The sequence below is a fragment of the Furipterus horrens genome, unplaced genomic scaffold, assembly GCF_987537825.1.
Source record: "Furipterus horrens unplaced genomic scaffold, mFurHor1.1.pri manual_scaffold_2, whole genome shotgun sequence".
Classification (NCBI taxonomy): Eukaryota; Metazoa; Chordata; class Mammalia; order Chiroptera; family Furipteridae; genus Furipterus; species Furipterus horrens.
In genome coordinates this window covers 151,339,284-151,353,781 of record NW_028327172.1, presented here as the reverse complement: position 1 = coordinate 151,353,781, position 14,498 = coordinate 151,339,284, and the positions used below count along the sequence as shown (strand labels likewise).

The following is a 14,498-nucleotide window of genomic DNA, read 5'->3' as shown; positions in this document are numbered from 1 at the left end:
TTCTAGTTGCAACTCCTTTAGAAGAGTTTGAGTCTGGGATTTTAAAAGGTTACAACTATACGTCTCATTGTCTCTTTGCAGGCGTATCTGGATTATCATCTAATGTTCAAATTATTGTTTTCAGATACAATCATCCCTTTATACTTTTTAAAAGTCAATATATATTTAATAGTTCTTCTAGTGCCAGGAAAGTATAGAAGTTTCAAATATTATGAAATCTTAAATTCCAGAAAATTTTTTGGAGCTATATAATATACATGTTACAAAAATAATGCTACCATAGATGACCTGCCTTAGATATTCTAAATACCTAGATAATAATAAGGAAAAAAGGATACAAGTCTGGATGCTCTTGGTTGAGATTCTAAGACATACAATTTATGTCCATGGAAAAGTAGGTTATGAGGGGAAAGGAGGCATTGCTGCCAGCAAGTTAAAAGTGGGGTTCCCAGATTTAAGAACATGTTCAAAAGTAATACATGTGGTTAGTTGGAGGCAACCATTCCAAACAACATTAAACTATTCACACAGCAAGCCATGGATTAGGTCACTGTCATAAACTTTTTCACTAAAAATGTTTTTTCTGTAGTCTATTGATCATTGTTTTAATGAAAAGTAAAGGGAAATGATATTCAAAGTACCTTTGTAACCAACTTTGCTGGAGTGTCCCAGTGTATATTACACATCAACTGAACTTGGGATACATAAGGAAATGCTTTCAGCAAACATGTATTTGTGTTCCAATGTTATAGGACTGTCAGTAAAGATAGTATTTACTGGTTTAAGCAGGACCAGAAGTTGTTTATCTGTGAAGAGGCTGCCTGAGGCAGGCTGTGTTTGGCTCAGACTGGTCAGATCCTTTGTACATGCATGAAACTGAGAACAGTACATTTTACTAATAAGCAACAATAGGCTTTATTACAGGAAGGAGATCTGAGTTAGGTCAAACCTGTGATTATATTCTGCAAAAAAAAAAAAAAAAAAAAGTGACCATGACTTTAATCAATGACTTGCCTTACCAGTTGTTTCTCATTTATAGGAATTAGTGTAAGTATGCTCTCTTCATCTGTGACAGCTAATACATACAACTACAGTTAGTATTTCTCAGTTACATTTTTTGCCTTTACAGGAAGTGATAGTGAAAGAAAAAACAACAACATATACACCACATGTTAAAGTCAAGAGAATCACTGACTAATTCTGTATCCACCAGATCACACATTCACCACACACTCAACTGCCAATACCTTGTCCTTAAGATCACAAAGCAGGGATTTGGGGATAGTTACCCTAGAAAGTCACTTGAAAGAATTGGGAATGGTGTTAATATCCTCAAAGTTCATTGTATAATCCTGGATCCTACTTAAATTTTAAGTTATTGGGGACAATTTTTTCTTGAAAACCTCTCAAAAATATATTTTTTAAAGGGTCTTATAGAAAAGTTTCATTTGTAGCAAGCCCAAAGACAAAAAAAATTAAGAACATAGAATCTGGATGGAATTGAAGACTGTCAATCAAATTAAGCTGTAATATTATATAAAAAGCAAAAAGCAAGTAATGATTGAAAGATCTGTGCATTGGTTTAAGGGCTAATTTCAATAAACCAGGTTCTAATCTCAACCCCCAAAAGAGAAGAATAACAGGGGTCTACCAACACAAGCTGTTAATAATCAGTTGGGAAATACACAGAGAGAGGCCTTACTCTGTGGAACAGGTAATTCTATAGATCCCTATCAAAAAGCCCAAACCAAAAATTTTTTTTTTACTTGTTTCAGTTTCTGGTTAGAATGAATTCCGTGAACACTGTGAGGCATTAAAGCAAGATTAACTTAATTTAATTTAATATTTATTGAGCACCTGCTATATGACGGGGTCAAGGATATGACTCTTTGGGGGAGCTAGCATTTAGGGTAGTAATTCTCAATGTTGGTTGCACATTGAAATATACTAGAAACCCTAAAAAATACTGGTCTCATCCAAAGAGAGCTAATTTAATTGGTCTGGGACAGGGTCTGGGCACTGGAATTTTACAAAGATCCCCAAGTGAATCTAATATACAGCAGGGTTGAGGACCCCTGGTTTAGAAGATGTTGCAGGAAGAATAAAGGAAGAAACCATCCAAGAGGGGGAGAAACATAAAGGTAGTGTTGAGAATGTCAAAGGAGGGGTTTTCCAGAAATAAGAATCTGTCAACAGGGTTGAAAATTACAGAAAGAAAATTATATGGTGAGTAAAATGTTTCTGATACTAATGACTGATGAGATGAGGAAGGGTGATTCCAATGGAGTGGGGGAGGTCAGAGCCAGATTCTGTGGGCTCAGTGTACCAGCTGGGGAAGAAAGCAATGCAGTGCCTTGACTACTATATATGCTTTCAAAGAGCTTGGCTGTGAAGGGAAGAGAGAGGGCCTGGAGATGAGAGGTGGGCAAACACAGGTTAAAATCTTAAATTTATGCCCTTAATCAAGAAATGTTAAGATCTAAACATTTTCTTTTGTGACCGCTGTTTTCAAAATGCAATCTCAAAGTTAAATCTCAATAAGCCTAAATATTTTGAATCAAAAGAGGTTCACGTACCTCTAATTTATTTCAAATTTAAATAAAAACTTCAGTTGTCATCTATAAACATAAGACAATTTAATATTTAAAGGAGACAGATGACATAATGAATATGACTATTTCTTTTAGAACTGATAAAATATTTTTTAAATAGTTTGCAGTCTAGAGTTTTACGAATGCAGTTCAAGTAAATCTTGTTTTTTCTCTAAAGAAGAACATTTTTGAGGCTGACTCATAAATTACACATTGTACCCTGATTGTACTGTTTCATGGAATTTGCATCGAACCCATTATCTTGTGTTCTGTTGCTTAGTTACTGGAATTCTGAAGTTTAATGCATTTTAGATGGATATTTAAATTTCAAACAGAATTTCAGCAATGCAGTCTGCAGAAAGAGAAACAGTTGGATACATGCATTTATTTACTTGATTTCCAAAGGAAACCTCTTTGTTTGCAAGGACTCAGGCTTGCTAAGTTTTGGAGAAAACTGCATTGATTTTCAATGCAGGACATTCAAGACACACTAAATTCATACTAATCTTTTGGCTTGTTTTTGTTTTTACAATGGAATGGAGGGGGGATCTTTTCTTCGTTTTTATTAAATGTTTAAGGCTTTAAATCTATGGTTTAGATTCTGCTTCATTAGTACAATGCTGCACATAATATACACATGCATGCATCTTTATAGCACATCAACTTACCTGTTCCCATGCAAACACATGTTGATTGAAATAATACTGAATTTGTTCATTTGCAATGTTAATGCAAAGCTGCTCAAAGGAATTTTTTTTGAAATTTTCAAAGCCAAATATATCCAGAATGCCAATGCTCAGTTCATCACCGTTCCCACTGGAAAATTAGAGAGATTTTATTTTGCATTTTTATTTATTTTCTTAGGAGGCAATGTAAAGCAGATTATCTCAGAGTATGCTTTTGTGATTTAGCTAAAAAAGCTACTACCAGAATACACACTTAAAGTAAAAATTTTAATGGAAAAAGTTTCCCTCCCTAGAACTTAAAAGACAAATTAGGTAGCATCAATTTTAATATGAAAATGGTCAATATTTTCATTGTACTGCAGAAAAACCACTACTATACTATCTTATATACTTAAACAAAAGAAACTTTTTTCCTATGCATTTATGACCACAACACCACAGACCTGAGGGAGTCATGATTCTTAGGAAGAACCAGGCTAGCACTCAGGACATAGCAAAAATATGTTCAATAAAAACCATACCAATGCCCCCTTCCACAAATTCTGTGAAAGAGCAACAATAAAACATCTTGCTAAAATATTTTGATTATTTTAAAGAATGCTTTTGTATCATTGAGTTATTCATTCATAATTTTTAAAATACAGAACAAATGGTAACCTAAAGAAAGCTGTAAATATGAGACAGGCTAGTAGGAAGCTAGGAAAATTCCTTGACAAGTGGAGTAGGGAAACTGAGACAGACAGCTGAACAGATCGCTGAGCAATTTACCATCAGGTACAAAAGGTCACCTCCCTAGAGATAATATCTGAGCCTCAGCTGTATTTCAGCTCCAGGCCTGGAAAAGCAGCAAAACCAGGTGGGTGACAACAATGCCAGGACCAACTGCAATGACTAATGAACCCCTGACCCGGCACTGACCACAGCCTAAAAGGACCCACTTGGAAAACTGATGACTATTCGCTAAAACCCTCCCCTAAGATTCCTGCCTGCAAGAAAGAGATAAAAGCCTCAAGACAAAGGACACAGAGATCATTGTGCTCTCCCTCTGGGAAGCAGCCTGAGCCATTCATTCCCTTTCCTCTCTTCCCCCACCTCTTCCCCTACAGGCACGAGTCTCCTAAACTCTGAGGCAATGGGCAGCTGGCAACTTGTCCAAAGCTAATCCCCTGAACCTGTCCCCAAAGTCCCCTTTTCCCTGACTTCCCAGTGAGCTAAGGCAGCCCAGCATAGGCTCCCCCATTGCTTCTGTGCTAAGTCCTTCCTTGTTTCGTTGTCCCCAGTTTTACTAAACAGATCTTCATAGTCACCTGCACTTGTGCTGTGAAGTCTCTCCTACACAAAGCCAAGAACCCTCACACTACCAGCTGGTCCTAGGCAGACCCGCTCAGGGCCAGGCCCCAGTTGGGTAACAAATATATGTGGATTTATTTTATAATTAAATGTTTTAAAATACAATTAAATACTATTTTCTAATTACAAATTACTAATGCACTTTTTCCTGCTCCTCCTTAATGGCTACCTCTGCTCACTAAAGGTTAGATACTTGGTCAAAAGTCTGCTCCTCCTCCAAGAAATACATACATTCCCAAGTTATTTTCATGTGAATTTAAAAAGAAAAGTACTGTACAAGTGCTTCTCTTTATGTTCATCATTTAAGAAGTCTAGGTTCTCTTAGTGCTGTGGGAGGCAGCACTAAGAGAAGTGACAGCCAGCAACTGCATGCTGTGAACTGGGGGATGCTCTCAATATTGGGAGGAATTGACTGAATTTAGAATGCAGAGTTATAAAACATTTTGAATATGTGATGAGATCAACAAATGGAAACTATCAGATATTTCTGAAAGTTTTTATTTAGAAGATTGAGTGCAATTTTATATGATTATATGATACAAATGTCTAGTTAAAATTTATGCTGGTTTAGCCAAAATGATTATTCTTTCATCATCTCTGTTCTCTAGGATTTCACTGAGCTAAATGTCTAACACATATATTAATATTAATATGTTAGATCCAGTCATATAGCATACAGTTTAGCAGGGAGGTAAAGAAGCAAGACATGGGTTTCTTTTCTTATTTTTTAAATTAAAATACAGTTGACACACAATATATTATTAATTTCAGGTGTAAAACATAGTGATGTGACATTTATGTACCTTACACTGTGGTCACCACAATGTCTGGTAATCATCTGTCACCATACAAAGTTACTACAACATTATTTATATTCCCTGTGCTGTACTTTACATCCCTGTGACTTATTATCTTTTAACTGGAGGTTTGTACCTGTTGTATCCCTTCACCTTTTCACCCATTTCCCAAGCTCCCTCACATCTGGCAACCATCAGTTTGTTCCCTGTATCTATGTCTGTTTCTGTTTTGTGTTTTTCAGTTTCTTTGTTATTATTGTTATTATTTTTATAGTTAGGGATTCTTAAACTGAGATCCGTGGATGGCTTTAAAGGGGTCTGGAGTCACAGTTGTATGCAATATTTTGGTGGGTGTGTTTAAGTACACCAAGTTTTGATTTTGGTGTGAAGGACATAATTTTCAAGAGGTTCTTAAAAGACTCCAAGATACCCACCAACAATGAAGACCACTGACTTGTTCCATGCCTTATTTAATAGCTGATGAGGAAGAGATTCAGAGAAATTCAGTGACATGTTCAAGGTCACACAAGAAGTTGGTGGCAAAGCCCGGCATAAAACACGTGTTCTCCAAAATCTCTGTGTAAATCTTGACAGATTGAACTAAACTATTTCAATGGTCTTGTTTTGGTTTTATAAACTTCTTGTTAAAATTTTAAAAATCTAAGATTTGGATATTTTCATTAATGTATGGGCAGGAAACTTACCATGTGGCAGATAGGCTATAGTGGGATTTTCAACAGATCACCTGCTTAAAAGTCATACCCTGCTGGGTACTATTTACTGCCAAATATGCACATCATAACTAACAAAATGGGGTCAGATCTCTGAATATCTAGCTTACATTCTGTGCAATATACAAATATTTAAAAATTCTTGAATTTTTAAATTTTTACCTGAGAGCCTGGCATCATAAAGATGTCAGCACATGAACATACAAACTCATAATGGGAAAATTGGATTGTGATTGGCAGATCTAGTGTTATAAGGTACAGTTTAGCAGGAAAGTAAAGAACAATTTTGAGGATAATTTTGACTGGATCATATTATGGAGCGATGTGTATTTTAGTGGATAAATCACAATAAATTGCATGCCTGAAATATATACAAAATGGTCTTTTACATTTAATAAGCACATGTGAATGAGGTGATCTTAAGGCAGGCATCTATCTTTTTTTTTCATTTGCAACTTTCTAAAGATTGTATAATTTCTGGCAAAACATAACTTTAGATGTAAATGAAAGGACATATCTATGCATAATCCCTGGCACATAGAGAGAACATGGTCAATGGTGGTTACAATTATCTTCACTTCTAAGATGAGGCACTGGGCAGGGTGTAGACTATGATCACATAGCGTTGCTCATATCCTGGGTCTACCATTAACACTTTATTTAGAGCATTTCTGAACCAAATTTCATTGGCAGTCATAATACCTTCCTTTCTGAGATTATAGTGAGAGTCAAAATTTTTAAAAAGGCTTTCTTTGCCTTCAAGACTTAATTCAAAACCTCAAAACAAAAACAAAGAACTGTTGAATTGAGATTTTATACATGTATAAAATGGTATACACTTCAGAGTTCATCTTCTACTTAAAAGACATAATTTGTTAGTAAGATTTCACATAAAAAATCACTTTCTATTATGTTTGTTTATGTGGCTGCCATAATGAAGTGGTACTATTAGTAAATAAAGCAAATCTACTGAAATAAACTTTGATAAATGATACCAATTAGAAACATCTTCAAAGGGACTCTGATATAAATTAACAAATTACAAAACAGATTCATATCACCTGACATTTGGGAAAAAATGTTTCCATAAAAGTTTTTACCTTGGTGATGTGTCGTGCTTCAACAAGCTGTTAATGCGATTGACGATCCAACTAAAGAGCCGGCCATATAAAGTTTTAGCCACAGCATCTCTGACATCAGTGGCTTTTTCTACAGTATTGGGTCGTATAATGGTTTCTCCTCTCATGACCACACAGTGGGAGGTGAGAGCTTCTTGTAGCTCATCTGACTGAATGCAAAGCAAAGAAGCAGCTAAAAAATAAAAAGATGTGTTACTAGAAGAAATTATGGCAATGAAGAAACTTCCCAGAGAAAGAAAACGTCTTAATTATTTTCTTCAAATGACATAAAATAAATATACGAAGATTTTATTATGTAAAAAGAAGTTACAGTTCAATAGTAGTTCTATGTTCCTCCTGGGTTGTTTTTCTCTATTTATTTTGACTGGTCACATGGGGCCTGCTATAAAATACAGCACAGCCTATACTAAACTGGCCAACAGAATAAAATGTCTGTACACATGAGTGGTTGTTTATTAAAACAAAAAAAAGATGCCAAATGTAATTTTACTGAATTATATCAATTAATTTAAGAACATAATGAATAGATGGTATAATTTGGATACCACTATTCTATAAAAATTTTCAAAATATAGAAATTAATTGGAGGATTACTCAGACTTCAGGGATATACCCAAACAAATGTATTTCATGTACTTTCTGCAATATACAACCCAAAGAACATAAACCTATCTTGACATTTATATATATTCTATTGTCTTTCAGTTACATATTTCAATTACTAAATTTTGTGAAAACTTGATATCTAAAAATACATTTATTATCACTGGAGTTTAAAATCAATAATACTTGGTGAGATGTTGGTGGGTGGTGGAGGGATCAAGCCAAAAAAAGCCAAAGAACTCATGGACAAGGACAACAGTGTGGCGAGTGTGGTGGTGGGCACGGCGGTGGGAGGAGATGGAAGAGGGTATACAGCAGTCCCTCTCTATATCGCGGTTCACTTATCATGGCCTCATTGTATTGCGGGATTTTAAAAAATATTTTATTTAATTGTTTATCGCGGATTTTTCGCTATATCACGGGATTTTGTGGTACTGTACACGTATGTTGTTAAAGTTACGTAGGTTTAAGAGTGTAGAATATATTTAAGAACATAAGCAGTGTTTATAAAAGTGTGGAAAAGGTTAATAAGGGACTGGAAACAGTTTATAAGTAAGTGTATGGGAAGGGTTTACAAGGCCTTAAAATATATATAAATACTAAAATAAATGTAAGGTTCCTACTTCGCAGATTTTCACCTACCACGGGGTGGGGGGGTCTAGAATGTAATATCCGTGATAAGTGAGGGAATACTGTAGGAGGAATAAAGGGTAATGGAAAAATAAAATAAAATAAAATAAAATAAAATAAAATAAAATAAAATGAAAAAATTAATAATACTTAACCGGATGAAAAAAACTCATTTTTTTCAAAAAATAAACATCTTTAACTCAAACTATTACACGACTGGCTAAGTTTTCCAATCAATTGTTCTTTTAAAATATTTTGAACATATTAAATTTACTTTAAGCATTTGGAACAAGGTATTTCTTAGTTATGTGGTGAAGATAATTGGGCCTTATTTAAATGAAGTTCTTTTTCACATTTTAGAAATAATATAGGCTCATAGCATAAATCTCACCTTCAAAGTTAACATTCTACATTTCTTTCCTTCTAACTAGGCATCTTATTGCCATTATTCTACACATACACTTTACCTTAATGTAGTAACAAGTATTTCCATTTTGTTGAGTATTGTTTGTAATTGTCATTTAAGTTGCAGCTTAATATTCTGACATATCATAATATCTCAATAATTTTTAAATTGTTGCATATTTAGAATGTTTTCATGTGCTCATAATTGTAAAGAATGCTTGGATAAATATTTGGGGCATGAATCTATGTTTTTGTTTTGTATTATTTTTTTTAGCATAGATTTCCTAAATTCAGCAATTGGTTCAAGTATATAAACATATTCAAGCCTTTGATAGATACTCTTAAGCTGCTCTTCAAAAATGCTGAACCAATTACACTTTTATCAGCTAAATAAAAAAGCAATAATTTCAACACAATTTAATGGACAACAGAAATTGTTATTTTCAAAAATGGCCAATTTGATAGGAAAAAATGCCTCTTTCAATTTGTTTTTAATTGATTCCTAGTGAAGCTGAATACTTTGTTCTTATATTTTTATTAGTGATTTGTGGTTCTTTTGGGGGGAACTGTCTTTTTTTATTGATATGTTCTTCTTTTCCTAATCTATGAGAGCTCCTTATAGCTTAGAGAGAATGCTTAGATATATTGTGAAAATATATTCCCTTGACTTTAATCTGCATTACAATTTCACTTATTTTTTAATATGTAAGTTTTAATTTTTATGTAGTCAGATATCCATTTAAAAAATAATTTTAATTTTTTTTGCACATAAAGTCCTCCAAGTATTTATTTTCTTGGGATTTTAAAAAAAATGCATTTTGTCTTGTACTTTTATGCTTTTTTGCAGTTAAATGAACATATGATTGTTATTCACTTTGGTACATGGTGTATGAGAAGGATTCAAATCCTCCCTCCCCCAAATGGTTAGCTAGTTGGTGGTCCCAGCAACATTATTAATGATTTGTAGTGTGATTTCTGTGAATTCTACTTTGATCTGTTTTTCTAAATTTAATTTAATTTATATTTCATTATTTATGCTATTACAGTTGCCCCAATTTTTCCTCCTTTGCTCCCTTCTATCTAGGCCTCCCCACTCCCTCAGGCAATCCCCACACCTTGTACATGTCCATGGGTCATGCATATATGTTCTTTGGCTACTATATTCCTTATGTTGTATTTTATATCCCCATGACTATTATGTAACTACCAATTTGACTTAATCCTTTCACCTATTTTGCTTATTCCCCTGACCCCTCTCCCATCTGGTAACTATACAAACATTCTCTGTTCTGTTTCTGTTCTACTTGTTTATTTTGTTTTTTAGATTCAATTGTTGATAAATATGTATTTATTGCCATTTTATTGTTCATATTTTTTATCTCTTTCTTCTTAATAAGATCCTTTAACATTTTATATGATACTGGTTTGGTGGCGATAAAGTCCTTTAGTTTTTTCTTGTCTGGTAAGTTCTTTATCAGCCCTGCAATTCTAAAGGATATCTTTGCTGGGTAGACCATATTATTAACTCATTTGACATATATTCATTGAATATTTACTACATGCCAGGCACTATACTGCTAAGTATAATACTTTGTAAAACAAAGTTCTAGTCCTGATGGTCTTCATTTGGTAGAAATGGGAAGCTAATCAAAAAATTTAAGTGGGAAAATAGAGGGAGGAGGAGAGGGAGAGGGGCGGAGAAGTGAAGGGAGGGAAGTGAGAGGAGGAGAGGTGGGAAAGGGAGAGGGAACATCTAGGGCTAGGGAGGGGAAGAGGGAGATTGAGAGAGCCCACTGATAGAAGCACTAAGTGGTTTCTGAACAAATTGTGGAGAATGGACTGGAAAAGTTCAAGAATTGACTTAGAGTAAACAAATGGGAGATCACTAAGTGAGAAATGACCTTGTCTTGGATGACAATGGTAATGATAGAGATAAAGAGGAAGTGTCAGATTTGACAAATATTTATGGAATAGAATGGATAGACCTGGTACCTAATTGAAGCAATACACTTGTAAAATCACCTACAGACATGGTGTTGGTTTAAAGATAATTCCTGGTAAATTTAATTATAAACAATTTTAATGAAAATTAGTAAAATTTCTATTTTCCCTTAGTGGCTATTCCAGAAAGTGCTTTAATTAATTTTAACTATATTTCTATTAATTTCAATCTTTCATGACCTGTCTCCTGCTATATAGAAATGGGTTCTCAATCATCAGAATCATTTTTTAGTTTGATTGTTTCTAAGTATATTCATATTTATTGTACAATATACTCTATTGTAACTCATTATTTTGGTTGGTGGTAACTCTTTCGATTATGATTAGTTGATAAGATTTTAATCCTTTCATTGGAGTTTTCTGGTTATTATATTACACTTCTGATAACCTAATGCCTTATATGCCAATTAAGTTTTTTATATATGAAGTATAAAAATAGATTTCTAGATAGATGCCAACCTCAGACATTTGTTCTGTTGTATTATCAAGCTGGTTCTTAAGACACAGTGGGATGGAGATGATAGGGATCTAGGGAAAGATCCAGACCAGAATAGTTGGGCATCAGTCCTCTGAAATTACCTTACAACATCTTATTCTGTTCATGAATAAGTATAAACCAGGAAAAATATATAGATAAAAATTTATATTATGATTCAAAAATTTATATCATGTAATCAAAATAAAAATGCTATGCCACTGGAATATCAGTGGTGAGCATTAAATTATTGGAGGTAAAACATCAAACTCTGCAAGTAAGCAAAAAATAAATTTGAAGCAAATACCATGATGTACTTTTCTTATGTAGAAAATGACTGCAAAATTAATCAACCCAGGATGAATGTGTGAAAATCTATGCAGTATAAAAATAAATATACAGGTCGCTATTACTTAAAAAATGGTACAGATGCTAAATCTATAAGATAAAAACTTTAACTCTTTTTAGATTCACTAACTAAATTTAATTAAAATTTCTGTGTTTTTACACTGAAACGTAAATAGCTCCTAAAATAGTCATGAAAACCTAGTCTTTAGAAATGTTTTCTACAGAAATCAGTTAATTTGAAGGTATGAAGATTAGTTTCAAATAGTGGACTTAAAAAACTTCATTCCACACAAATCGAATCTGAGTATTCTTTTTAAGAATGCATATAAATACAACTGCTTGAAATTATCCTTCTATGACACTTACAGTATGTTTTTAGACTTTTTTTAAGAGCTCAGTTTTGAATGGATGATAATAGAACTCACAGTTCTCCAAAGCAGCCAGATTGGAAATGTGGCTCTTGTCAATCTGGTGTTCAGTTGCTACAGAGGAAAATTCAATGTTTCCAATGTTCAAGATGGCAGCAAGTATACTGTATATACTTCCAAGTTGCTGAAACACACCACACAAATATTAGCATCACTCTGCCCTTGAGTATGGCAAGGAAGTAACTATGGGTGGGGACAGAATGTAAGAATCCTTAGTCTCCAGAATAAGAAGGTCATCCTGCGGACTACAATATCAGACTAAGAGACCCAAATAGGCAAGAATCCAAAGAAGCCTGGACTCATTCATTAATCTTAGAGGTGAGCATGGTGTCTGTTACTCAGTGAGTGCTTAAAAATATTTTATGGATACACATATGAATAAAAAATAGAAATGGGGAGCTCTCCTCAGAGAAAACAGAAACAGCTAATTCATTAGGCCACAGAGAAATCTATCCAGACTTAATGTGTTCATTTTCATATGTTCATTTTCATTGAGGCCATCTTAAAACTATGGTTGTAAGTGTGAGTAAAGGATAGTTAAAGGAAGAAAATTGAAACAATCCCAGAGCCAAAATCAAAGGACATGTGTGGTTTAAGAACAGGTAGGAGAACTTTGGACTATAGCTTAGTTTATAGTAATTGCTTTTTTAACATAAAATCCTAAATAAGGTACTTCAAAATATATTAAGAAACACATATACATATATGTACATATGTAAGCACACACATATAACTTTTCAAAAGGGACTGGAGGCATTTGTGAAGGAGTCTATGGTAATTTTAGGAAGCATTCCAACTATATTCATGGTGCAGTGAGGAACTGGAAAGGGAGAAAACCCTTTAGTGCTTTCTTATTTTGCTGAATTTATTTAAACTCAGCTTTTATTTAGTAAAAAATGATTATTCCATCTACTCCAACATTCCAAGTCAAGGTAAAAGCTACATATGAAAAATATCTTCAGAAATATTTATTCATTCATATATAACATATATGTTAAAGGACTATGTAAATATATTTATGAATGAATACCTACCAGATTCGGTGTCAATGTTTTGGATTTTGGTCATTCTACAATAATAGGTGTATGGTGGTATTTAATTGTTGTTAAAGTTTTTTTATGTAAAAAAATCACATTTCTGCTCTTGGACTTAAAAATCCTGACAATGAGGATTTGTGTCTGGTCCACAGATTCTACTTAGTCTCTAGCCACTGCTTTGCATGTGGTCGGCAGTGACTCAAAGTTTGTGTAATCAATGAGTGAGTGTGCTTTACATGGTAGATAATGAATATCATGGTGGTGAGAAGGCCAGAGAAATTAGGATGACTACATCACCTTGTGAGTATTTATAAAATTTAGGATGTATCTGATTTATAAAACATGATATTCTAAAAGTTTCTTTGTTAAGTGACTTTGTGACACAGAGCATAATGCTATAAATGGAGTATCTTCCTTCATGATGGCTTTATGAGCCTCCATGTGTAGCTTGCTCAGAAGGTAACAAGGAGTATTTCCCTAACTGATTACACCACAACTCACAATGTAACTGAAATAGTGTACTTTTGTAATAAAAGGTAGAAAATAACACTATCAGATTATATTTTAAGATAATAAACTAAATAGAATATATATCCTCAAATAAAATGATAAATAATTCAAGACCAATAATTATTTCTGAACATGTTACAATATCAGCCTGAAAACAAGCCTGAAAATAAGAATATATCCTATCAAGCTTGAAATCTGACACATGAGGAAAAGTAATTTTTTAAGATGAAAATGAGACAGATGGAGACTTGTGTATATAGTCTAAAGGAGATTATGTGAACTTTCAAGTGCAATAGTGATTGATGGCTCTGATTCTTTTTTATGTCTAATTTAATGAAAAAATATTTTTTCTTGGTATGGGTTTATCAATATAATCAGTTTAAAATTATGGTCTTTGAGCCTGAAATATAAAAAGAATACAGAATTCAATCATAAGGTATAGGGATTGGTTAAATTTAGTAAATTAGTGGTTTCCCACTGACAATAGTGAAGAGAGCATAGCTCTGACAACATATTCAGATCTGTGACTTGAATTAGTCATCCTAGAACAGTGGTTCTCAACTAGGGCCGATTTTGCTCCAAGTGGACATTCAGCAATATCTGCAGACAATTTTGGCTATCACAATGGGACTGGGGTGTTACTGGTATCTAGTAAATAGAGGTCAGAAATGCTGATAAACATTCCACAATGCACAGGACAACTCCCACAACAAAGAATTATCCAACCCCAAATGTAAATAGTGCCCAAACTGAGAGACTCTCTCCTG

The 14,498-nt window shown here is 33.7% G+C and overlaps 1 protein-coding gene across 1 annotated transcript in view; it reads right to left on the bottom strand.

Moving 5' to 3' along the window:
- Positions 1 to 14,498, bottom strand: part of MYO3A (myosin IIIA) — a 223,605-nt gene that overhangs the window by 81,464 nt on the left and 127,643 nt on the right. The window contains exons 16-18 of the mRNA XM_090268047.1: positions 12,182 to 12,308; positions 7,256 to 7,466; positions 3,260 to 3,407 (exon numbers count right to left, since the gene is read on the bottom strand). Coding sequence (XP_090124173.1) covers positions 3,260 to 3,407; positions 7,256 to 7,466; positions 12,182 to 12,308 — 486 coding nt within the window. The remainder of the gene's footprint in view (positions 1 to 3,259; positions 3,408 to 7,255; positions 7,467 to 12,181; positions 12,309 to 14,498) is intronic.